This window comes from Oncorhynchus nerka, linkage group LG8 (assembly GCF_034236695.1).
Source record: "Oncorhynchus nerka isolate Pitt River linkage group LG8, Oner_Uvic_2.0, whole genome shotgun sequence".
In the NCBI taxonomy this organism is placed as follows: Eukaryota; Metazoa; Chordata; class Actinopteri; order Salmoniformes; family Salmonidae; genus Oncorhynchus; species Oncorhynchus nerka.
The window spans coordinates 42,029,146-42,054,189 of NC_088403.1; the positions used below are offsets into that span (position 1 = coordinate 42,029,146).

The 25,044-nt window shown below is 43.6% G+C and overlaps 1 protein-coding gene across 4 annotated transcripts in view; it reads left to right on the plus strand.

Annotated features, from left to right (window-relative positions):
* col4a6 (collagen, type IV, alpha 6) overlaps positions 1-25,044 on the plus strand; it is a 182,721-nt gene that overhangs the window by 147,643 nt on the left and 10,034 nt on the right. For 2 of the 4 annotated variants that reach the window (XM_065021804.1, XM_065021803.1), the window contains exons 18-37: positions 67-174; positions 361-510; positions 2,433-2,525; positions 7,410-7,567; positions 7,825-8,007; positions 8,168-8,354; positions 10,272-10,313; positions 11,468-11,539; positions 11,628-11,735; positions 12,174-12,392; positions 12,689-12,850; positions 17,366-17,536; positions 17,826-17,969; positions 18,189-18,311; positions 18,750-18,931; positions 19,032-19,095; positions 19,450-19,632; positions 19,815-19,922; positions 20,117-20,308; positions 24,109-24,225. In XM_065021804.1, coding sequence (XP_064877876.1) covers positions 67-174; positions 361-510; positions 2,433-2,525; positions 7,410-7,567; positions 7,825-8,007; positions 8,168-8,354; positions 10,272-10,313; positions 11,468-11,539; positions 11,628-11,735; positions 12,174-12,392; positions 12,689-12,850; positions 17,366-17,536; positions 17,826-17,969; positions 18,189-18,311; positions 18,750-18,931; positions 19,032-19,095; positions 19,450-19,632; positions 19,815-19,922; positions 20,117-20,308; positions 24,109-24,225 — 2,766 coding nt within the window. The remainder of the gene's footprint in view (positions 1-66; positions 175-360; positions 511-2,432; positions 2,526-7,409; positions 7,568-7,824; positions 8,008-8,167; positions 8,355-10,271; positions 10,314-11,467; positions 11,540-11,627; positions 11,736-12,173; positions 12,393-12,688; positions 12,851-17,365; positions 17,537-17,825; positions 17,970-18,188; positions 18,312-18,749; positions 18,932-19,031; positions 19,096-19,449; positions 19,633-19,814; positions 19,923-20,116; positions 20,309-24,108; positions 24,226-25,044) is intronic. The other 2 variants (XM_065021805.1, XM_029666357.2) reach the window with 2 other exon arrangements.

Here is a 25,044-nt window from a genome sequence, read left to right on the forward strand (position 1 = left end):
GTATCATGAAAAAACCTGATACCCACAATCCCCTCTGGTGACCACCTGTCCTCTGATTGGTTGCAGGAGCACCAGGTGACAACGGCATCGACGGCCTCCCTGGCCAACCAGGGGACGCGGGAGCTCCAGGGTTTCCAGGACAACCAGGACGACCAGGCGACTCCTTCGGCGATGGTAACACTGAGACACACATACACATGCACGCAGGCACGCACACATAGCACACACACACAAATGCATACACGTACGCAGGCACACGCATGCAAGCACACAGACACACACATGCATACAGGCATCATCTCCTTTCCCCTCCTCTCTCCCTCTCACCTCCTCGTCTCTCCTCTCTCAACCCTCTCCCAGGTCGCGGAAGCAGCCCAGGGTTCCCTGGTACACCGGGGCCTAAGGGAGAGAGGGGTAACCCAGGCAGACAGAGCTATGGTCCTGAGGGCCAACCAGGAGGACAAGGCTTACCAGGAACCCCTGGACCACCCGGACCACCAGGCAGATCTGGTATGTTGCGCATCGGCATAATCATATCCGTCATGTTTCATGCGGGACGGATGAGGGATGTTGCTTTATAGCGATAATAACAGTTTGAGGTACTGAGTGACTGTTAGCTTCCAGTTTTTTGTCTAACCTTTTATTAATTTCAACCGAAGTGTTGTTGACGAAAGAGAGAGAAAAAGTATATTTGTTTCAAGTGAGAAAGATGAGAGAAACAAAGCGAGAGGAAAGACAAGGAGTGAGAGAATGAGAGAAGAGAGGTTGAGTTAAAGACAGATTGCATTAAAGACAGATTGAGGTGGCCTCCCGAGTGGCACAGCGGTCTAAGGCACAATGCTAGCTGTGTCACTACAGATCCTGGTTCGATACCAGGCTGTGTCGCAACCGGCTGCGACTAGGAGACGCATGAGGCGACGCACGAAATGGCCCAGCATCATCCAGGTTAGGGGAGGGTTTGGCGCATGCACGCTTACACGGTCGCCAGGTGTACGTGTTTCCTCCGACACATTGGTGCAGCTGGCTTCCCGGGTTAAGCGGGCATTGTGTCAAGAAGCAGTGTGGCTTGGCGGGCCGTGTTTCGGAGGACGCACGGCTCTCGACCTTCGCCTCTCCCGAGTCCGTACGGGAGTTGCAGCGACGGGACAAGACTGTAACTACCAATTGGGGAGAAAAGGGGGTAAAAAATACTAAAAATAAAACATCTGAGTTAAAGACAGATTGAGTTAAAGACAGGTTGAGTTAAAGACAGATTGAGTTAAAGACAGATTGAGTTAAAGACAGATTGAGTTAAAGACAGAGGAATAAATGAAGAAACAAAGGTACAAAGGGAGGGATGTAACTGACTGTGTGTCCTGTGCCGTCCTCCTGGAGATGAAGACTCGTCCAGCGGCCCCTGTCTGGTCGTCACTATGGGGCCCAAGGGCCAAACACTGGAAGTTAGCATACCAGAAGGTAGTCCCTGCCACCAGAGTGGGGATATTGCTGTTACCATGGCAATATTCAGACCACCGAAACAAAAATAATACCTCAACTATATCAAGTTTCCAAACCTGAGCCATAGGTATACAACTACATGTATACGCATGGTTCTGATCTTAACTAACCGTCAGGATCAGTGGAGGCTGTTGAGGGGAGGACGGCTCATAATAACGTCTGGAACGGAGCGAATGGAATGATATCATACACATGGAAACTGTGTGTTTGATGCATTTGATACCATTCCCCTCATTCCACTCCAGCTATGACCACGAGCCCGTTCTCCCCAATGAAGTTGCATCCAACCACCTGTGGTCAGAACACTCTTTACTAGCACATGCCAGTGTAGCTGGGAAGAGTGGTTGCTCAAATCCAAGATGCTTTCTCACATCTGGCCACTAGGTGTCTCCCAACCCACCCGTATGGCAGGACCATAGATAAACAGTACACCGATACAGTCTCCACATCTATGGCTCTGGCGTATGGGAGAGAGAAAATATTAGAGATTTTCCGATGATATCTTTGCCACAAATGAGGATGAACAACAATGGGTAAATGTTTCGTACTTTCCTGCTATGTTTCCCTGCTCGCTAAAAACATTCTAACAAAGGCAGATGTGATGCACAGAGACAAAACAAGTTTGTTTTGTCCAAAGACTGACCAACCCTTCCTATTCCATATGAGCTAACTAACAGACCAAAGTAACAGAGTTTTTAAGTTAGAGGTCAAGAGTGTTTGTGTGTGTGTGTGTGTGTGTGTGTGTGTGTGTGTGTGTGTGTGTGTGCGTGTGTGCGTGCGTGCGTGTGCGTGCGTGCGTGTGCGTGCGTGCGAAATACCACAGTGGTGTAAGTGTTCTTTGTACCAATACTTCTACTAATCTGTACAATTAGTTGAATCATCTATCTATGTGTGTGTGTGTGTGTGTGTGTGTGTGTGTGTGTGTGTGTGTGCAGTAGCCAACATCCAAACCGACTTGTTCGACAATCTGCCAGGACGACCAGGAGCCCAGGGACCACCTGGAGCCAGTGGATATAAGGGACCCAAAGGTAGGATACACATGCACGCACAGACACACACACACACATTCACATTACGCACAACAAAAACAAAATTGATGTAAAAAATAATTTAAAAATCTGCTGGGGCTGATTTGCTGGATCCCTTTCTACTGCAGCTTTCTTGCAATCTGATTTTGTTGCCTTGCAGAAAGCCCATATTGATTTAAAATTGGTACTTAATGTGGGAACAACTAAAATGTATGATGTTTTCGAATTCCCTTAGAAATATTTCAGATAGGTTTCACGTGTATGCATTGGATGGCATTTGTGGGCTTTCGGATTTACAAAAATGTTACGTTTAATAAAGAATACCAATGAGCTAGTTAAGAAGCTGTGATTTTTTTAAAAGTAAGCTTCTTTTAATTGAAGTAGGTCATACCTCGAAAGAAATTACACCGATATGTCTAAATTCTATGGATCACGTCATCTCATTATACACCGATTATACACCGAAGATATTTTACTTCGTCGAGACAGTGTATCTAAATCCCTCTCAAATGCTCTGTCGATTATAGACAAATTCAGCTCTGTCTTAAGTTATAAAATACATCTAACCAAATCTGCCCTACTGGTTCTCAAGACCCCGGTGAGAGACTCCATCTCTACTTATGCAATCCCAATCGGTAGACTAATATCCCAGTTGCTTTAACTGGCCAAATATCTATTGTCAAAATGAATATATTGCCACGGCTGAATTTCTGTACTTCAATGCTTCCCTTGTCTCCAACTTCTGGCTACTGGGATCGAATCCATAGTGCGGTTTTCCAGATGTGCAAGGTCAAATAAACACTTGCAAAGAGGGAAAGATGAAGGACTATCTGTACCAAACTTTACATTTGTATTTCCAGGCACTAGCATTTTGTCACATCCTAAATTGGTTTAGAGATCGTTCTTCTGCCCCCTGCCTGAGGTATAGAGAGAAAGATGGTGTCTCCTATTGCTCATGAAGAGTTGGTCTTCACTGAAATATCCCTTTCAACAATGTCAACTATGTTTTTAACCTATTATTTCTCACACAATTTTTATTTGGCAGAACATTTCATAACAATGTAACTGGGAATGAAAATGGCACGCCCATACTCCAACATTTCACAATAACGCCTTGTGATCCGGAGGGTGGCCTTTTGCACCCCCCTCTCCCGCAATGGTCAAAATGTGGAATCCACACCCTTGCAGATATCATAGACAGTAATGGTTTGAGAACCTTCCAAGATTTGAAAGATGCCTACACAGTACCAGGCAAATTCGTTAAGCTGGCCTATGGACTCCCTTGGGGAACCCAACTACCGAACCATTCAATGATGGGATTTATAAATTCATTGTCTGGGCTTCCCGAAAGGACTGATCTCTGTTTTGTTATTTAACTAGGCAAGATAAGAACAAATACACATTCTTATTTTCAATAACGGCCTAGGAATTGTGGGTTAACTGCCTCGTTCAGGGGCAAAACGACAGATTTTGACCTTGTCAGCTCAGGGATTCGATCTAGCAACCTTTCAGTTACTGGCCCAACGCTCTAACCACTATATAGCTCAATATAAAATACAACCTTTTGGAAAGCTCATATTCTGAGCTAGCCATTTAAAAAGTATGGTCCACAGGTCTAATTGGATCCGAACAAACCTTAAACTGGAACAGGATATGGGAAAATGTGACCTTGGCATCCCGTAATTCGAACCATTTAACTTATACATTTTAAAGTTTGATCACAGACTGCATTATAACACCAAGGAAACCTTTTACAATGAGATTGATCCCAACTGTCCCTGAAATAAGCGAGACATAGTCCTCCATATTCCTCCACTGCCCTGCAGATAAATGCTTCGGAGGTGAAGTTACCAAATGAATATTAAAGTGCACGGATAAAAACGTCTACTGCTTTGCATCTGTTATGTTACTTAACGAGGACACACTGCCTTGAATCTCTCAATTAGTCACAGACGATTACTGCCGGCTGTAACAAAGAGGCAGGGAGTTTAGGAAGCAGGTGCAGTCCGGTGAGTCTAATACGAACAAGCATAGAGTCAACACCTGCACAAAAGTAGCATCTGCACATGAACACCGATACCATACTGCCTGATGGGGGGATAACAACGGAGTGCTAGATAAAGGGGGAGTAATCAGGGAAGTGATGAAGTCCAGGTGTGCCTAATGATGGGTAACCAGGACCGGCGGTTAGTGGGCCGGCGACAGCGAACGCCAGGGGGGGGGGGGGAGTAGACGCAAAAAAGAGATGTTGGCTCTTAGATGGCAATCACCTCACTCTCTCTCAATTCGCCAGTAAATACAGACACTATTATAAGTTATAACATTAGAATTATAGACAGCTAGAATTAATGGTGCTGGTGGAACAATTGAGGCCTGGACAAATATACTTGACTATGTGAAGAATAATCTCGGCTAAAGCCCAACATATACAAATAAACAATCCATAAAGCCCAACACATACAATATTCACAATATACACACTAAGTGTACAAGGCATTAGGAGGAACACCTTCCTAATATTGAGTTGCACCCCCTTTTGCCCTCAATTCATCGACTCTACAAAGTGTCGAAAGTGATCCACAGGGATGCTGGCCCATGTTGCTTCCCACAGTTGTGTTAAGTTGGCTGGATGTCCTTTGGGTGGTGGACCATTCTTGATACACACGGGAAACTGTTGAGCGCGAAAAACCCAACAGCGTTGCAGTAATTGAGACACTAAAACCGGTGTACCTAGCACCTACTACCATACCCCGTTCAAAGGCAATTAAAACTTTTGTCTTGCCCAGTCACCCTCCGAATGGCACACATCCGTGTCTCAATTGTCTCAAGGCTTAAAGATCCTTCTTTAACCTATCTCCTCCCCTTCGTCTACACTGATTTGACTTTATTTGCTTTCAGGCCCACTTGGAAGGGTTAGTGTGGGGAGTGTTTTCTCTGGTCGCTGGGAGGGGGTGCGGGAGTGTGGGGGGCGCGTGGGAAGGGGTGTGAAACATGGTTTCCGGGAGTGGGGGGGGTTGGATGGAGACATGTTGGCTGGGTGAGGTTGAGAGAATGGGATGGGAGGTTGGGTGTGGAGGCCCAGTTTTCGCTTACATTTACATTTACATTTAAGTCATTTAGCAGACGCTCTTATCCAGAGCGACTTACAAATTGGTGCATTCACCTTATGACATCCAGTGGAACAGTAGTGCATCTAAATCTTTTAAGGGGGGTGAGAGGGATTACTTTATCCTATCCTAGGTATTCCTTAAAAGGTGGGGTTTCAGGTGTCTCCGGAAGGTGGTGATTGACTCCGCTGTCCTGGCGTCGTGAGGGAGTTTGTTCCACCATTGGGGGGCCAGAGCAGCGAACAGTTTTGACTGGGCTGAGCGGGAACTGTACTTCCTCAGTGGTAGGGAGGCGAGCAGGCCAGAGGTGGATGAACGCAGTGCCCTTGTTTGGGTGTGTTTCGCTTCCTGTTTATACTGAATGTATTATTTATATTAAACTCTATGTATTTCTTGAAATAAATATATAGATATCTATATTGAATGGCAGACTACAGGTACAAGTTCTATAACCTTAGAATTTGAAATGGATAATGTACCCCTCCGCCCACCCAAAAAAATATCACAACATTTTTGGGGGGGTAAAAAAAATGATCAATCAAATAAATAGATCATGCCTCTCCCTAAACCGCAGGAAGCAAGTTGTACAGGCAACCTTCCTGCCAGGTTGTGATTATGATGACACCATTCACTAGAATGTAGCAGCGACTATTCTAAAACCCCAAGATGCACTGTACCATAACGCACTTCACTTTATCACAGGTGACAGGTTTAATATTCATCCCTGCCTCCTTTATCAGAAGGTTGGCTGAACCGTTCTTAATTCCTGTACATCACTTCACTTCTCCCTTTTTGTCTACTCAGCTCTTCTACATTCACTTCCAACATATCTCAATTCTCTGTTAAAGTAACAACAACAAAAATATGGGGCACCAAATCCGCTCACAGGGTTGGATAAATCTTGAGGTCCCTTGTGTCTCTGCATGTTTTGAAATCATTTACAAACGTCATTCAATCTGGAATCCCTGGTGCCAATAGGGTAGTTGGTGAGGGCTGAATGAGGGCTGAATTCACTGAGGCTTGCAGGTGTTTTGGATGATTGTGGTGGTTTATTTGTGTTGTTGAGATGTAGTGTGTATCTGAGGTAATAATGTAGTTTGTTTGTGTTGTTGAGATGTAGTGTGTATCTGAGGTAATCCTGTAGTTTATTTGTGCTGTTGAGATGTAGTGTGTATCTGAGGTAATCCTGTAGTTTATTTGTGTTGTTGAGATGTAGTGTGTATCTGAGGTAATCCTGTAGTTTATTTGTGTTGTTGAGATGTAGTGTGCATCTGAGGTAATCCTGTAGTTTATTTGTGTTGTTGAGATGTAGTGTGTATCTGAGGTAATCCTGTAGTTTATTTGTGCTGTTGAGATGTAGTGTGCATCTGAGGTAATCCTGTAGTTTATTTGTGTTGTTGAGATGTAGTGTGTATCTGAGGTAATCCTGTAGTTTATTTGTGCTGTTGAGATGTAGTGTGTATCTGAGGTAATCCTGTAGTTTATTTGTGCTGCTTTATTGATGAATTGAATTATCATTTGTGGGTTGTTTGTTTTCATGGCTCCGTTGTGAATGAGACCCTGGTCTCAATTGGGCTCCCCTGAATAATTCAAAGTTCAATCAAATCAAATTAAAAAACACATCGTACATCTGTACATTCATTTTACACTATAACTCCCATACCCAGTTCTTTCCCAACACCTCTCAAGTGTGTTGGGTTATTATACAGGGACAGTAAAGCTTTAATGTATCTTAATCTGTCTCCTTACCTTACGTCCATCTTCCTCTGTGGTCCAGGGGAGCTGGGTGACTGTAACTGCCTGGGAGAAGGCACCTCGGGTGGGGTGGGGCCACCAGGTGCTCCTGGGTCTGATGGAAGACCTGGGGGGTTCGGACGTAAAGGCGAGAGCGGAGACCCTGGCATACCCGGTTTCGGAGGACAACCAGGAACACCTGTAAGTGATCAGGATTTGACAGTTTGAAGCTTACTTGTGTTTTGGGGCATTTTCTCCAAATATGTAAAAGTATAATGCTGCTAAAACGTACGTTTACTCTAAAAATGAAGCCGTTTATGTTTACTCATTCCTTGTTTCAATGTACAAATATCAAATATTAAAAGTGTACATGCATTACTAGGTCTGCGTCACAAATCTCAGGTATGACGACAAACTACAGAATGTGATGGTAACAACTCTTCTTCTTCTCCCCTCAGGGTCGTGCGGGTGAGAGGGGTTTCTTTGGGCGTAAAGGAGAGAAGGGGGCCTCCTTCTACCCGTCGTTCAGCCGGGGGATCAAGGGTGAACTGGGGGCCCTGGGTCCTCAGGGCCCCCCCGGAGACATGGGCCGACCCGGGAGAGATGGACTGCCTGGGTTCCCTGGACAGCCTGGGCCTCCTGTGAGTCACATGTACACACACATGTACACACACAAATAGATACACACACAGATATACGCGCGCACGTACTGTACCCAGGCACACACATTTACACACCTTTATAGATACACACCCACACACGCCATGTCCTGTGTATTGTAATAGACTGTTCCTCTCCCAGGCTGATGTCGATGGCTACGGAACCGTCGGAGAGAGAGGTTTCCCGGGGTTCTCGGGGGCCAAAGGTCGCGTGGGTGAACCAGGAGAGAATGGGATTGGCTACCAGGGTACCGTCGGTACCCGCGGGTTGCCAGGCGACCCGGGCTTCACCGGGTTACCAGGGCAACCTGGTTTACCTGGCCCGCCAGGTATGTGCCACCCAACAAGGAGGCCGTGGAGAGAGAGAGAGAGAGAGAGAGAGAGAGAGAGAGAGTCATGTGAAAGTGTGTATATAAAGTGTGTATCCTATCCTCTCCACAGGAGGACTACACGTAGAGCAAGCAAACTGTCTAAAAGAACAACTTTGAGAATCCCACTTGCTTCCCATTGTGCGAACAACACAAATAATTTCAGTAACTAAGGCTGCGTTTAGACAGGGAGCCCAATTCTGATCTTAACTAATCAGATCAGGTCTGAAAAAGATTTTGACGTGGAAAGATCAGATGTGATTGGTCAAAATATCAGAATTGGGCTGCTCGTCTAAATGCATCCTAAGTACCACAGCCCTTCAGTAGCTACAGACACACCAAAGAAAATACGTACAATTGGGGCATACAGAACAATACAAGAGCAGTAGTAAGGTTGTTGCTAAAGCAGCCAATGCAGCTTGCTATGTCTTCAAGGTTTTCCTCTCGTCATTCATTCCCTTGCAAGGCAGTTGATTGGTCAATTAAAGGCCCATCATTAATCGCTTATATCTTCTCTAGCCAACCTACCTCAGCCTTTAGCTACAGTACACTGTTAGAAAAAAAAGGGTTCCAAAAGGGTTCTTCGGCTGTCCCCGTACCAGAACTCTTTTTTTGTTCCTGGGAGAACCCTTTTTGGTTCCACAAAGAACCCTTTTGGGTTCCATGTAGAACCCTCTGTGAAAAGGGTCCTACGTGGAACCAAAAAGGGTTCTTCAAAGGGTTAACCTATGGGGGCAAAAGCACTTTTTGTCTAGGAGTATAGCTGCTTTATCAATTCACACAGACGAACAATAATTCCTTTGCTGTGATTGCGCAATAACGGCTACTACTGAACTGTGATTTTTCAATCTCAGAGGAGAAAGAAATGGATGTTTTAAAAAGAATGAATACAAGTTCATGGATGTTAACGTAATGATAATTTAGAGTAAGTATACAGGAGACTGACAACTCCTGATGACACTGAGGCTGTCCTAAGATGGACACCTTACTTGTCATGGAAAATGTTTTAATTGCAATAGACATGGGGCTAGCTAGCTAAGTCTTCTCTGAGATTGAATGACACAAAACCCAACAGCATTTTGCCACTCATACGAATGAACGTGCGTGTGACTGTTGCCTACGTTTTCTGATACAATAATGCTAATGCTGAGACGGATTCAATGATCTTTTTTAATACGATACGTTATTCTTTTTTGAAGAGAGAGAGAATGAGGAAAGGTTGCATAACAAAAGAGGGCGAAACACATGATGTGACCCTTTTTTTTTTGCCGACTAAGCTATTAAGATATCTTTATCATTTTGTTCATATTTGCCATTCTCTCACTCTCTTTCTCCTCTTCTGAAAGAGAATAACTTTGACCAACCATCTCAGAATGATTTTTACTTTGCTTATGCCTGAACTGAGTGCTTAATCTCTGACCTCTGATTTGCTGTTTGTTTGTTTGAATGATTTTTAACTGGCTTATGCATTGATTTGCGTGACTGTATGCAAATTACCTGAATGACCTTGATTGGCTTGTCCTCTGCCGTCCTGTCCTCCCTGTACCCCCCCCCCCCCCTCCCCCCGCGCTCTCTCTCTTCCTCACGCTCTCTCTAATCTTACTCTCTCTTCCTCTCTCTTCCTCTCTCGCTCTCTCTCTCCCTCTCTCTTCCACTAGTACATCTCTCTCTCTCTTCCACTCTCTCTTCCACTCTCTCTCTTCCACTCTCCCTCTCTCTCTGCCTATCTCTCTTCCACTCTCCCTCTCTTTCCTCTCTCTTCCACTCTCACTCTCTGACTCACACTTTATATATATATTTCTCTCTCTCTCTCTCTCCATTCATCCCTGCATCTCCATCCTTCCATCACTCTGACCCTGTGCATGTTTGTCTGACCAGGTGACAGCTGTGGGCAGGAGGGGGTTAATGACGCAGAGGGAGGTGAGAAGTTAAAGAGAACGGCCCTTGATAAAGAACCCCAGAGCCATAGATATAGTCTTTAAGGCCAGCTCTGTTTCAGATTCAGAGTTCCAATGGCAGCCATTTCGGCACCGGGAGTTCCAAGTCAATAGGATTCCATTTTTATGTAATTGTTATGGAACTTTTTGGTGCCAAAATGGATGGCAGACGGTTGTCCACGTACTGTGTACTTGTGGCTCAGGAGATACTAGATAATTCTGTGGCTATTGGTTGGATGGAACACCCCATGTGCTCATTCAAAGCATGTAATGGTAGAGAAAGGAGCAACTGAACTCTTCAATGGACAGAATTGTAATTTACTCAACATGTCAATCATTTGTTCATGCTGTCACCAATGGAGGCTCCTTGTTTCCCCGTATGATCGGGATTCCATTGGGCTTGAATCAGTTGATGATTGACACTTGATGAGGAACATTCTTCCCAGGTTTGAGTTCCAAGTAGCTCTGGTCCAGGGCATTGCATGAGGCTGGCTGGCTGGCTCAGCAACAGCAAGCCGCGTGTATCGCCCTGGACCAGAGCTGAGTTCCGAGCTACAGTACAACTCTCTTCCTCTGTCAGAAAATGGTTGGGAGCTTTCGGTGGCCATTGGCATGTAGCAGTGCATTACTTCACTCCTTTTCCTCCAATCAGAGCTGCTGAACCCTGGTGCATGTGTTAAGCTCCGCCTCTGCTAAGTGCTTAACCAATAGGGAGGGGGGAGGGCGATGGGAGGGTAGCCAATGAGACTTACATTAGTGTAGTTTTTTAAATTGAAATAATACCAAAATAAAATAAATGTACTTACTAGCTGTGGATCACTTTTTACTGTCCATACCTATAATATTGTCTTAATCATTTACTAACTACTTTTAATCAACAGATTGACATTAAAATCCTCACCATAATCGAACGTAGTCGTAATCACATAAATGCATATACATAAACAAGCATACAAATAATAATAATGTGCTACAGTGATGGCCAGTATGTATGTATAAGCTAGACTGTGTGTACTTTAATATTATAATGCCATTGTATCAGTTTGACTGAGGAATGGAGGGCTTTACTCCAGCCCTGTGTGTGTGTATGTGTGTGCGTGCGTGCGTGCTAACGTTGATCTGACTGGCTGTTACTAGGGTTGACGGTCCCTTGTCGTCTACCTGGCGAGGACGGAGAACCCGGCTACCCAGGAATACCTGGAAGAACAGGTAACATATATACATCATCACCATGGCAACACTTCCTGTTTCGTGTTTTTTTTTTTTTTACACGGAAGTTGTGTGTGTGTGTGTGTAGGTCCCAAGGGCGAGCCAGGTTTCCCAGGGGGTCCCGGTCGGCCCGGCTTTGATGGAGGGAAGGGAGAGAGGGGAGACCCTGGCTTCGGAGGTCAGCCTGGACCACAAGGTGACTAACACAGCTCATGTCATACTCGTTAGCTTCAACAATATCTCCACTCTTCTCTCTCTTCTCAAGCATGACCATCTAGTGACCACTAATCTGATTTAAACTTGATATCTATCGTCCATTGTTGATAATATTTATAAGATATGACTTTATAGTCGAATGTTCTTGTTCCCATGAGCTCGTGTTAATTAGCCTTGACAATATCACCACTCTTCTCTGTTCTAGTGACCACTGACATCTGTGGTCCATTGCTGCCAATTAGTGACCATAAATATTTACTGAATGAAGTTGACTGAATTTTTCAATTACTTCTACTCACTCGTTTGTTTGCTGCCCACACAAATGACCTTTAGTGTCTGCTAAATGGCATACTGTACATACAGTAATAGTGAAAATAATGATTTATTGAATTTAACCAACTTTATCCCCCTCCCCCAGGTTTCCCTGGCCCCAGAGGAGATGCGGGCGTCCCAGGTATCCCAGGCGAGGGCCGTCCAGGGGCCCCAGGGAAAAACGGGTTCCCGGGGAGGCCGGGGGGAAAGGGGCAGCCGGGGGAGGTTCTGGGGGCCTCAACAGGTCTCCCTGGATCACCTGGTTTTCCCGGAGGACCAGGAGACAAGGGAGAGCGAGGAGCATCGGGACCACCTGGAGGACCAGGTGGGTCTCAGCATGATAATGAACTAATAATATGATCAATTACCCTTTGGGGATCAGTAAAGTAAGCTATGTATCTATCTATTGATCAAACTTTCTGTCCGTCTCGATATGAAAATGGGGAACACTGAGCTACCTACAACTTCAAAGGTTCAATGAAGCCCTCATAAGGCCTTTATAATGCCCACATGGATGCTTTTATTGAGCGGGGATGTATGTTTCTATGTGGCTCTGTGTATCTGTACTGTATGTTCCTGTTTGTCCTGCTGTATTTTACCCTGTGTCCTGTATTCTCCCAGGTTTTGACGGGCGGTCCGGTGTTTCCGGCGCTAAGGGTGAGCGTGGTACCGAAGGCTACCCCGGAACTCCAGGTCTTCCTGGACTTCCCGGAGAGGGCAGACCGGGTGGATTTCCCGGTCCTGCCGGACCAGCCGGAAGCAGAGGATTAACCGGACCTCCAGGTGAGAATCTGGAAAACAAGGGGAATGTCGTAGGATTTACGGAATTTTGGATATGTTTGGGAATGTTGTCATTAATCCATTGAATCAATTGATTCCAGATCCCAGGCATCTCCTAGTCGTCTGCGCCTTTCGTTTTAGCCCACAGCGCGAACAGACAGAGACTCTTTCCTCCATGCCTGTGTGTTGATTGTGAATGCTCCGCACCACTCATCTCCTTTATTGACATGTTCTCTCTATTTTTGTTTGATCCTTCAGTCCGTTTCCACTGGTTGCCTGTTTGTGATCTCCATCCCCAAAAGCGTTTCCTCTCACCTCTCTCTTTCTTTTCCATCTCCTCGTCCTTTCTCCCCCTTCCTCCTCTCTTCCTGCACCGTCCCTATCACCTACATCCGTCATTATCATCACTCCATCCCTCTCTTCTTGGTGATGGGTCTCTCCCTAGGCTGTCAAGGTGAGCTACTCCCTTCCCTGCGTCCCTTCATCTCCCCCCCCCCCCCCCCCCGCTCCGTCTTAGACCAGTCGCTCTAACCCTTGCCTCCTCCGCCCATCTTACCACCTCTAACTGCTCCATGCGATTTGGAATTCCCCATTTTAGAACAACTGGCTTCTAGAACTAAGAACTGTTCTAGACCTTAAGCATTTGAGTCCAAAGAAAGAGATGGACAGTTGTTGAACATCATAGTATTTTTTCAGGTAGCACTAATCATCTAGGTGCAATCTTCACGTTGGATCTCTACTAAACCTAGGAATGACAATTTCCGGAAACTTTCCCAAAATTCTCAGGTTTTCCAAAAATCCTGGTTAGAAGATTCCCGGATTTCCTTCGTATTCCCCCCTGATTCCATGGATCTTCCAACAAGGATTTCTGGAAATCTTGGGAATTTTACCAGAATTTTGCAACCCTAACTAAACATAGCAGCAATTGTGTGTGTCGCTGTAACATTGATAGGCTTGTGTGAACCCTTACCCTCATAACCATCCAACCGACTCACCTCAACCTACGAACCTAAAAGCCTGTTCTAGAAACATATAGAAGACAGAAACCATAGAAGGCTTCCAAAAGGGTATTTATCATGTGGTTGAGCTATCTAATTGTACTCTGGAATTGCACTTGAGTGTACAGTATATTTTATCATGAATATTGGCATGATAATTTTTCATCCCTTGATAAGAGATTTGAATGTAACCTGTAACTATGTAAACCAGCAGGAATCATATACATTTATCAATCTCATATTCCATACTTTCTCTCAATTTAAGTGCAATTGCAGCTTAAACTATGTCATGAAACAGTGTAACTGAACATGTATTTACATTCTTGTTCGCGTGACTTGTTTGCATTCTGAACTACAGTAATTAAGCAATAAAGCCCGAGGGGGTGTTGTATATGGCCAAAATACACTGTATACAGTACCAGTCAAAGGTTTGGACACACTCATTCAATGATTTTCTTTATTTTTACTATTTTCTACATTGTAGAATAATAGTGAAGACATCAAAACTATGAAATAGCACATATGGAATCATGTAGTAACCAAAAAAGTGTTAAACAAATCAAAACATATTTTATATTTGACTTTCTTCAAATAGCCACCCTTTGCCTTGATGACAGCTTTGCACACTCTTGGCATTCTCTCAACCAGCTTCACCTGGTTGAGAGAGTGCTGAGCACTTGTTCGCTGCTTTTCCTTCACTCTGCGGTTCAACAAATCCCAAACCATCCCAATTTGATTGAGGTCGGGTGATTGTGGAGGCCAGGTCATCTGATGCAGCAGTCCATCACTCTCCTCTCGGTAAAATATCCCTTACACAGCCTGGAGGTGTGTTGGGTCATTGTCCTTTTGAAAAACAAATGATAGTCCCACTAAGCCCAAACCAGATGGGATGGCGTATCGCTGCAGAATGCTGTGGTATCCATGCTGGTTAAGTGTGCCTTGAATTCTAAATAAATCACAGACAGTGTCACCAGTAAAGAACCCCCACACCATAACACCGCCTTCTCCATGCTTAACCGTGGGAAATACACATACGGAGATCATCCGTTCACCCACACCGCGTCTCACAAAGACACAGCGGTTGGAACCAAAAATGTCAAATTTGGACTCCAGATCAAAGGACAGACATCCACCGGTGTAATGTTCATTGCTCGTGTTTCTTGGCCCAAGCAAGTCTCTTCTCATTATTGGTGTCCTTTACTAGTGTTTTCTTTTGCAGCAATTTGACCATGAAGACCTGATTCACACGGTCTCCTCTGAACAGTTGATCTTGAGATGTGTCTGTTACTTGAACTCTGTGAAGCATTTATTTGGGCTGCAATTTCTGAAGCTGGTAACTCTAATGAACTTATCCTCTGCAGCAGAGGTAACTCTGGGTCTTCCATTCCTGTGGCAGTCTTCATGAAAGCCAGTTTCATCATAGCGCTTGATGATTTTTTTGCGACTGCACTTGAAGAGACTCTCAAAGTTCTTGAAATTGTCCGTATTGACTGACCTTCATGTCTTGAAGTAATGATGGACTGTCGTTTGTCTTTGCTTATTTGAGCTGTTCTTGAATAATATGGACTTGCTCTTTTACCAAATAGGGCTATCTTCTGTACCCCACCCCTGCCTCACAACACAACTGTTTGGCACTGTTAACTGTTAACTGAAAATGCATTCCAGCTGGTTGAGAAAATGCCAAGAGTGCAAAAAGCTGTCATCAAGGCAAAGGGTGTTTATTTTTTCACCCGGATCACCCACAATCACCCGATCTCAACCCAACTGAGATGGTTTGGGATGAGTTGGACCGCAGAGTGAAGCAGTCAACAAGTGCTCAGCATATATGGGAACTCCTTCAAGACTGTTGGAAAAGTATTTCTCATGAAGCTGGTTGAGAGAATGTCAAGAGTGTGCACAGCTGTCATCAAGGCAAAGGGTGGCTAAATATAAAATATATTTGGATTTGTTTTAAACTTTTTTGGTGACTATATGATTCCATATGTGTTATTTCATCGTTTTGATGTCTTCACTATTATTCTACAATGTAGAAAATAGTAAAAATACAGAAAAACCCTTGAATGAGTAGGTGTCCAAACTTTTGACTGGTACTGTATAGAAAAGTATGTGGACACCCCTAAGTTAGTGGATTTGGCTATTTCAACCACACCCGTTGCTGACAGGTGTATAAAATTGAGCACACAGCCATGCAATCTCCATAGACAAATATTGGCAGTAGGTTGGCCTTACTGAAGAGCTCAGAGACTTTCAACGTGGCACCGTCATAGGATGCCACCTTTCCAGCCAGTTAGTTCGTAAAATGTCTGTCCTGCTAGAGCTGCCCCGGCCAACTGTAAATGCTGTTATTGTGAAGTGGAAACGTCTAGGAACAACAACGTCTCTGCCGCGAAGTGGTAGGCCACACAAACTCACAGAATGTGACCGCTGAGTGCTGAAGCGAGTAGCTCGTACAAATCGTCTGTCCTCGGTCGCAATACTCAATACAGAGTTCCAAACTGCCTCTGGAAGCAACGTCAGCACAATAAACTTTCATCTGGGTCTTCATGAAATGGGTTTCCATTGCCGAGCAGCCGCACACAAGCCTAAGATCACCATGCACAATGCCAAGCGTCGGCTGGAGTGGTGTAATTGGACCATTGGAAACCTATTGGCAATGCATTCTCTGGAGTGGTGAATCACCCTTTACCATCTGGCAGTCCGACGGACAAATCTGGTTTTGGTGGTTGCCTGGAGAATGCTACCTACCCCAATGCATAGTGCCAACTACAGCATACAATGACATTCTAGACAATTCTGTGCTTCCAAATTTTTGACAACAGTTTGGGGAAGGCCCTTTCCTGTTTCAGCATGACAAGGCCCCCGTGCACAAAGCGAGATCCATACAGAAATGCGAGCCAGGCCTAATTGCCCAACATCAGTGCCTGACCTCACTAATGCTCTTGTGGCTGAATGGAAGCATGTCCCCACAACAATGTTCCAACATTGAGTGGACAGCCTTCCCAGAAGAGTGAAGGCTTTTATAGCAGCAAAGGGAGGACCAACTCTATATTATTGGGCATTGTTTCGGAATGAGATGTTCGATAAGCAGGTGTCCACATACTTTAGGCTGTTATTATGTGCGACACAATGAGGAGAGCCTGGATACAGCCATTAGCCGTGGTATATTGGCCATATAGCACAAACCCCCAAGGTGCCTTGTTGCTATTATAAAATAAATGTTTTGTCATAACTGCGGTCTGATACACAACGGCTGTCTACCAATCAGCATTCAGGGCTTAAACCACCCAGTTTATAATGTAATTTAGATACTGAATATGATTATAGTATATGTCACAATAAGGTAAGTTTTTAACAGTGCAATAAAGGTAAGTTATGGTCAATTTTGTTATTTTTATGTCATATGTTTATAAATCAGCACTTTCTCCCTCCCCTATTTGAACAATTATTTGACTTTAATGCACTATTGTTTTTCAGAGGAAAGAGTTATGCCTGACTCGCTGTCCTCTCCCTCCCCGCCCAGGCTACCCCGGTGTGAAGGGAGCCAGAGGTGATGCAGGCTTTCCAGGCCCAGCTGGGATGAAGGGACAACCAGGAGAACCAGGAGGCGATGGCTCTCCAGGACTCAGGGGTCTTCCAGGACCACCGAGCCCCGGGGGAAGAGACGGCATCCCTGGGGGACCAGGAAGAAAGGGTAAGGTGGTGGTGGATAACCAAACATGGACACCTCCATAGCTAACTTCCAAGCCAAGGTAGGGTGGACACTCACAATAGTGCAAATCTCAAATTACACCGTTCAGTGCACTATTTTTAACCAGAGCCACGTCGGGCACTTGGCATTTTTAGAGAGATGACTAGAGTAATTGGACCCATACCTACTATTGCTCTATTGATGTTTATTTGGCTTGGAAACGTCGATCTAAAGTGGATATTAGTCAGATCCACGGGCCATTTTCTAATCATGACCCCTTTCCTGTTCACAGGCGAGAGCGGTTACCCCGGACTGGTGGGTTTCCCCGGAATGCCAGGTAACCCTGGAAGACCTGGAGGTCCCGGAGGGAAAGGAGCTCCCGGATTCTCAGGAAGAGACGGTCTGCCCGGAGATTTCGGAGCGCCGGGACCTAAAGGTACGGGATTGGGAATGACAGAACTAAGGGAATGATGGGAAGGGAGTGGATAGGGAGTAGATTATCATTTTAATATGACATGATGAATAGTCTCACAGTACTTTTCTTTTGGTTTAGTTTCACCAATGTTTTTCTGCGGCTGGTTCAAACCCTAACTGTGTTATTTGGTTCAAAGAGAAACTGAACGATGTGGCTTCTCTCTATGTGTGTGTGTTCCAGGTGACAGAGGTAACGCTGGTCCACCCGGCGCACCCTCTCTGCCCGTCAGAGTTGAGTACATTGAGAAGGGACAGATGGGCGACAATGGTGCCAACGGTCTACCCGGTTTCCCTGGACCTAGAGGTAGGTGGTAGGCTACAAATCAACATTGTCATCCGTTTTGTGCCAAATGTGTGTCACCCACAAGGTCTTACATCTGCCATTTTGTTACAAAATGTGTGCCACCAACCTAGGCTGAAGATAACAAAGGTTAATACAAGAGGGTTCTAATATCCCATCATTCTTTGAGTAAATGCGGAAGATTTCTAAACAATCGGACCAGAGATGCTATTTAGCAACGGTGCTAGTCCTATGAATCTGTTTATTTTCAAAAGCATCCTCTTGGAATTATTACGTTGTCCTAAACTGGATATCTTCAACCTGGCCACCATCAAAGCTCCTGCAGCAGCCATTTTGTGCTAAACGTGTGTCACCAACAAGCTCCTTCAGCCGCCATTAAGGATCAAATGCTTATCACCAACAAGCTCCTACATCCTCCATTTTGTGCCTCCCTGTCCCCAGGTGACAAGGGTTTCCCAGGGCTGCCTGGTCGACAGGGTTTGCCCGGGCTGCCTGGTTATGCTGACAGGGCTAAAGGAGAACAAGGACTTCCTGGTATCCCCGGACGCCCAGCCGGGCCAGGCTACCCAGGGCCTAAAGGATCTCCCGGTATCATCGGCTTCCCTGGCATGCCTGGACCTAGGGTAGGCACATACACCACCATACAAAGAGTTTAACAGTGATGTTGTAGACAGAAGTGGCAGTTGATGTTATACTGAGTTTGACATTATTATTGTTCTGTAGGGTGACGATGGCGAACCTGGTTTCCCTGGAAACCCCGGAGTCCTTGGTCAGCCAGGTGCCAAAGGTGAGTCGCTGTCACATCACCTGTTGTATACCTATCTGTGAACCTCATGTCATCTTACTGTACCTATGTTGGTCTCTTCCCTGTGCTATTCTCTTAACTGTATTATCTTACCATTGTTGGTCTCTTCCCTGTGCTATTCTCTTAACTGTATTCTCTTACCATTGTTGGTCTCTTATCTGTGCTATTCTCTTAACTGCATTCTCTTACCATTGTTGGTCTCTTATCTGTGCTATTCTCTTAACTGTATTCTCTTACCTGTTGTATTCTGTTATCTCTGCCATTCTTTCCTGTACCTTTTCAGTGTAAAGGTTTTGTATTGGTTAAGTTCTTACCTGTATATTGTATGGTTCTCAGGTGAGAGAGGTGACTCGTCCGGCTACCCCGGAGGTCCCGGAGCTAAAGGTGAGGCCGGAACCCCTGGTTACTCAGGCAACCCAGGTGCTAAAGGCGCCCCCGGGGACAACGGTTTTGCAGGCGGCCCTGGGTTCAACGGACAGAAGGGAGCACCGGGAGATCAAGGAATACCCGGACAAATGGGTGAGTCGGGGTGATAAAGTCACCGGAAGTGATGTCATAAAGGTCACACAGGTTAATCATGTCACAGGAAGTGATATAGAAAAAAAAGGGAAAGAAACCTTATCATTATTAATATTTTATTTACATTCATTTGTGCTCACACATGTTCCCTGGTGTGTTTTTTGGGGGTCTCCCCTTCTCAGGTACCCCTGGTTTCACCGGCGCTAAGGGTCTGAACGGATACCCAGGAGGAAGAGGTCTAGACGGGACACCTGGCCGCTCCGGCTTCCCTGGAACACCTGGAGAGAAAGGTTTGTTTAGACACTCTGAACCATAGTCTCCTCTAGCTTTTCCATGCCACATATTATCATTTCTAATACAGCATCATTGGCCTGAGAGAAGATGGTTCTTTATCTTAAACTGACATGGCTTGCTCTAACATAACTTTAGTATGCCATTTTATTTTAGGCGATATTATAATGCAATAATAGTATTCTTTCTCAAGGTCTGCCGGGATCTCCTGGTCTTGATGGGCTCAACGGACTGGCCGGACCCAAGGGTCTACCAGGAACCCCAGGTTATAGTGAGGGGGGTCGTCCCGGCACTCCTGGAGCAGCCGGTCTGAAGGGAGAGAGGGGCTCCTCCATCCCAGGTGGACCTGGGTACAACGGAGAGAAGGGAGCTAGAGGAGAGTCAGGTGAGGAAAGATCAGTCAATCAAATAATCAATCAAATGTATTTTATAACACGTTTTATATCGCCAGTAGTCACAAAGTGCTTTAAAGATAGCTGGCTTACAAGCCCAAAGAGCAAGCAATGCAGGGGTAGAAGCACAGATGAGCGTAGATGAGTAACCTTGATGAGTAACGTGATGACCGACTCCAACCCTAACACTGCCTATAGACTTGTGTTAGCTCCCCGAGCTAATGCCTATGCTTTAGCTCAGCAGGCTGACACAGTCTTGTGGCGTGCAGAAGACCAGGGTTTCGAACACTGGTTGGTCACACAGACATAGATAATATACAGTGCCTTCGGAAAGTATTCAGACCCCTTGACTTTTGCCAAAAACGGCGCAGTAGAAAGGACTATCAACACATACTGAACAGCACATGTTATAGACAGAAGCGTGCTACATGGCAGACCAATCCAAACTCATCTCCCGGCATGTCCAGCCCATACATTATCTCAGCCAATCATGGCTAGTGGGAACGTTCCTGTCTTTTTCCATGGCTAAACCAACTAGGCTCGTAATTTAACCATTGTATTCATATTTATGGATGGAATATAAGTTTGTTATTACAGCACATTAAAGTTTGTATGTTCCAGAAGGCATTTCTGCCCAAAAACCCATTTTGATTTAAAAAAATGCTGCTCCATAGAAGTAAAAGTCACCCAGTTAAGTTCTACTTGAGTAAAAGTATAAAAATTATTTGGTTTAAAATATACTTAAGTATCAAAAGTAAAAGTATAAATCATTTATAATTCCTTATATTAAGCAAACCAGATGACACCATTTTCTTTTTTTAAATTCTTTTTTTAAACGGAAAGCCAGGGGCACACTCCAACATTTAGACATAATTTACAAACAAAGCATGTCGGTTTAGTGAGTCCACCAGATCAGAGGCAGTGGGGATGACCGGGGATGTTCGGTTGATAAGTTTGTGAATTGAACTATTTTTCTGTCATGCTAAGCTTTCAAAATGTAAAGAGTACTTTTGGGTGTCAAGGAAAATGTATGGAGTACAAAGTACAATATTTTCATAATGAATGTAGTGAAGAAAAAGTAAAAGTAGTCAAAGATGTAAATAGTAAAGTACAGATACCCCAAAAAATTACTTAAGTAGTACTTTAAAGTATTTTTACTTAAATACTTTCACAATTTTCTTTAGACTATTTTGGTCTTTAATGCAGGGCCAACAAGTTCCTTACCTTCTCCCCTTTCCACATAACTCCTACATTTTTTGCTGTAATGCTGCTGTCAGTTGATTGTAATTTCGGATAGAGCAGAAATGTTCAGATATGTTTGTGTGACATAACTCCACCAGTCCTATTTATGATATAGATTACAAAGATTATATATGTTTTTTTATCAATTAGTATATTTGAGCTCAAGACTAATATTTGTTATGTCTTTTGTGGTTTATTCAACTGAAATTGCAACCAGCTTTCTTTGGCTTGTTTTAAAAGTAGCAATATTTTGGAGATTATTACATTTTCAAATAACCAAAAGCGAGAGGTTGTAATCTGAATGAAGGGAAACAGGCATTCTTGAACATGGGGTGAGCAATTCTTACTAATCTGCTAGAGAAACAGTTTTAATTTAATTCTAGTTTTGTATGCCTTTAGTGAAAGGTACTATGCTTTAATATTTAATCATTTTAGCCCTCCGAATTCATATTCATTATATAAAAAGGCAGTTTCATTTTGTCTGGCTTGTCATTCCAAATAAATTGGAAAAAATGTGCTCATATAATTAAAAACAAATCGTTAGGTGTAGGCAGGGCCATAAGTAAATAGATAAACTGGGTATGACTAAAGAATAAATTAGGGTGATTTTTCCACAAATAAACAGGTGTTGTCCTTGCCATGTTTGCAAGATCTCATCTAATTTGGCTAACTGTCTATTAAAATGTATTGTAGTGAGAGAATTTCTTTATTTTGGGATATGTATACCGAGTATGTCCACTTCGCCGTCGGACCATTTTATTGATAAACTACACGGTAATGTAAAAGTAGTATTTTTTAGCGATCCAATATGTAATATGGTTTACATATCATAATTTGTTTTTAATCCAGAGAGGTTAGAGAAATGATCTAGATCCTCTATGAGGCTATGGGATCCAACCTCTCACAGCTTTGTTTTTTAAGCCCTGGATTTCTCGCCCCTTGATATTATTGTTGGATCTGATTTTAATAATAGCTAACATTTCGATGGCCATAATAAATAAATATGCTGATAGTGGACAACCTTGTTTTATTCCTCTTGACAATTAATACTTTCTGAGAAGTAGCTATTATTTACCATTTTACACGTGAGGTTACTATACATAACTTTAACCCATTGTATAAGAGTTTCTCGTAAATTAAAATTGTCCAGGCATTTATATATAAAATTCCAGTTGTGGTTTATCAAAGGCCTTTTCAAAGTCAGCTATGAATACCAGGCCTGGTTTCCCAGATTTTTCATAGTGTCGTATTGTTTCCAGTACTTGTCTTATATTATCTCCAATGTATTGTCCATTTTAAAAAACCTGTCTGATTAGGATTAATAATGTCTGACAATACCTTTTTATTTCTATGCATTTTGCTAGGATTTTGGCATCGCAACACTGAAGTAAGGGGTCTCCATTTTTTAGGTGGACTGGATCTTTATATTTACCACCTGGGTTCTTGCTAAGTATCTGATAGTCTACCATTTTTATAGGAGTGGTTAAAACATGCTAATAACGGATCTCTGAGTACATCGAAACAAGGTTTGATATGCCTCAACTGGTATGTCATCCAGCCCTGGAGTTTTCCCAGACTTAAAGGCTTTAATTGTATCAACAATGTTCTCCTCTGTAATTTGGCATTCACATGAGTCTTTCTGTACAGCTGTGAAGTTTACCATATTAACAGAAAAAAGTATTTACAATTAACTTCAGTTAGTGTGTAACAGGTTTCTGTAAATTATTTTTGGTAGCATTTCTGTGTTGAAGATTAAAAAATAATTTGGTGCAATTACCCTCATATTCGATCCAGTTTGTTTTATTTTTATAATATATTACACATGACCTTTTTTGAATAAGTTCCTCCAGTTTTTGGGCTTTTTCTTCAAACTTATTCTGTACCTCTATGGTACAGTTTTTATTTGCTATCTATCTGCACTGTTAGTTCCTCTATTTCCTTTGTTAATATAAATATTTTCACCAAAATGGTTTTTGTTTTAAAGATGAGTATTGAATTGCATGGCCTCTAAAGACACATTTAAAAGTGTCCAATACAATAAGGTGATATCTGCTGTACCTATGTTATGTAGGACAAAGTCAGTTATAAATTATTCTGTCTTGGTTAAAAACAAAGTGTCATCCAGTAGGCTCTGATAAAATGTCCAATATCCTCGACCTTGCAGAAATTCTATAAGAGTAACGTGTATACCAATTATCTGATGGTAACACTCTTTAACTTTTGGTGGCAGCGAGAATAACATAAGAAAGTAGTCAAGATGACTAGCTTGATTGAGCCTCCGCCATCCATGATTTCCTTAACTTGCATGAAGGTGATAGTTTATGGTCCATAATAATAATATATTTCTTATTTCACAATTCCCTGTAATAGTGCACTTCTTCTGACCAGAGTCCGTTTCTAAAGTAGAAACAGTGAGGCACCTAGGGTAACGTGTGTGTGTGTGTGTGTGTGTGTGTGTGTGTGTGTGTGTGTGTGTGTGTGTGTGTGTGTGTGTGTGTGTGTGTGTGTGTGTGTGTGTGTACGCTGACCCCAACTCTTGTCTGGATGTCAGGGGGTCCTGGTGTGACGGGCTTCCCAGGACTGCCTGGTCTTCGCGGGGAGACAATCATTTCTAATATCCCTGGACCACTGGGAGACCCTGGCCTGCCAGGAATCGATGGAGAAGAAGGTAATTTAATCCTTAATTTGGCCTTTTACAAAACTATAGATTGATTGTAACTTGTATTTTTAACTTATTTTGTACATACAGTTGAAGTCGGAAGTTTACATACACTTAGGTTGGAGTCGTTAAAACTTGTTTTTCAACCACTCCACAAATTTCTTGTTAACAAACTATTACTTTGGCAAGTCAGTTAGGACATCTACTTTGTGCATGACACAAGTCAATTTTCCAACAATCGTTTACAGACAAATTATTTCACTTATAATTCACTTTATCACAATTCCAGTGGGTCAGACGTTTACATACACTTAAGTTGACGGTGCCTTTAACAGCTAGGAAAATTCCAGAAAATTATGTCATGGCTTTAGAAGCTTCTGATAAGTGACATTGTTTGAGTCAATTGGAGGTGTACCTGTGGATGTATTTCAAGGCCTACCTTCAAACTCAGTGCCTCTTTGCTTGACATTGTGAGAAAATCAAAAGAAGTCCATTAAGAACTCAGAAACAAAAGATTGTAGACCTCCACAAGTATGGTTCATCCTTGGGAGCAATTTCCAAATGCCTGAAGGTACCACGTTCATCTGTACAAACAATAGTACTCAAGTATAAACACCATGGGACCACGCAGCCGTCATACCGCTCAGGAAGGAGACGAGTTCTGTCTCCTAGAGATGAGCGTACTTTGGTGCGAAAAGTGCAAATCAATCCCAGAACAACAGCAAAGGACCTTGTGAAGATGCTGAAGGAAACAGGTACAAAAGTATCTATATCCACAGTAAAACGAGTCCTATATCGACGTAACCTGAAAGGCCGCTCAACAAGGAA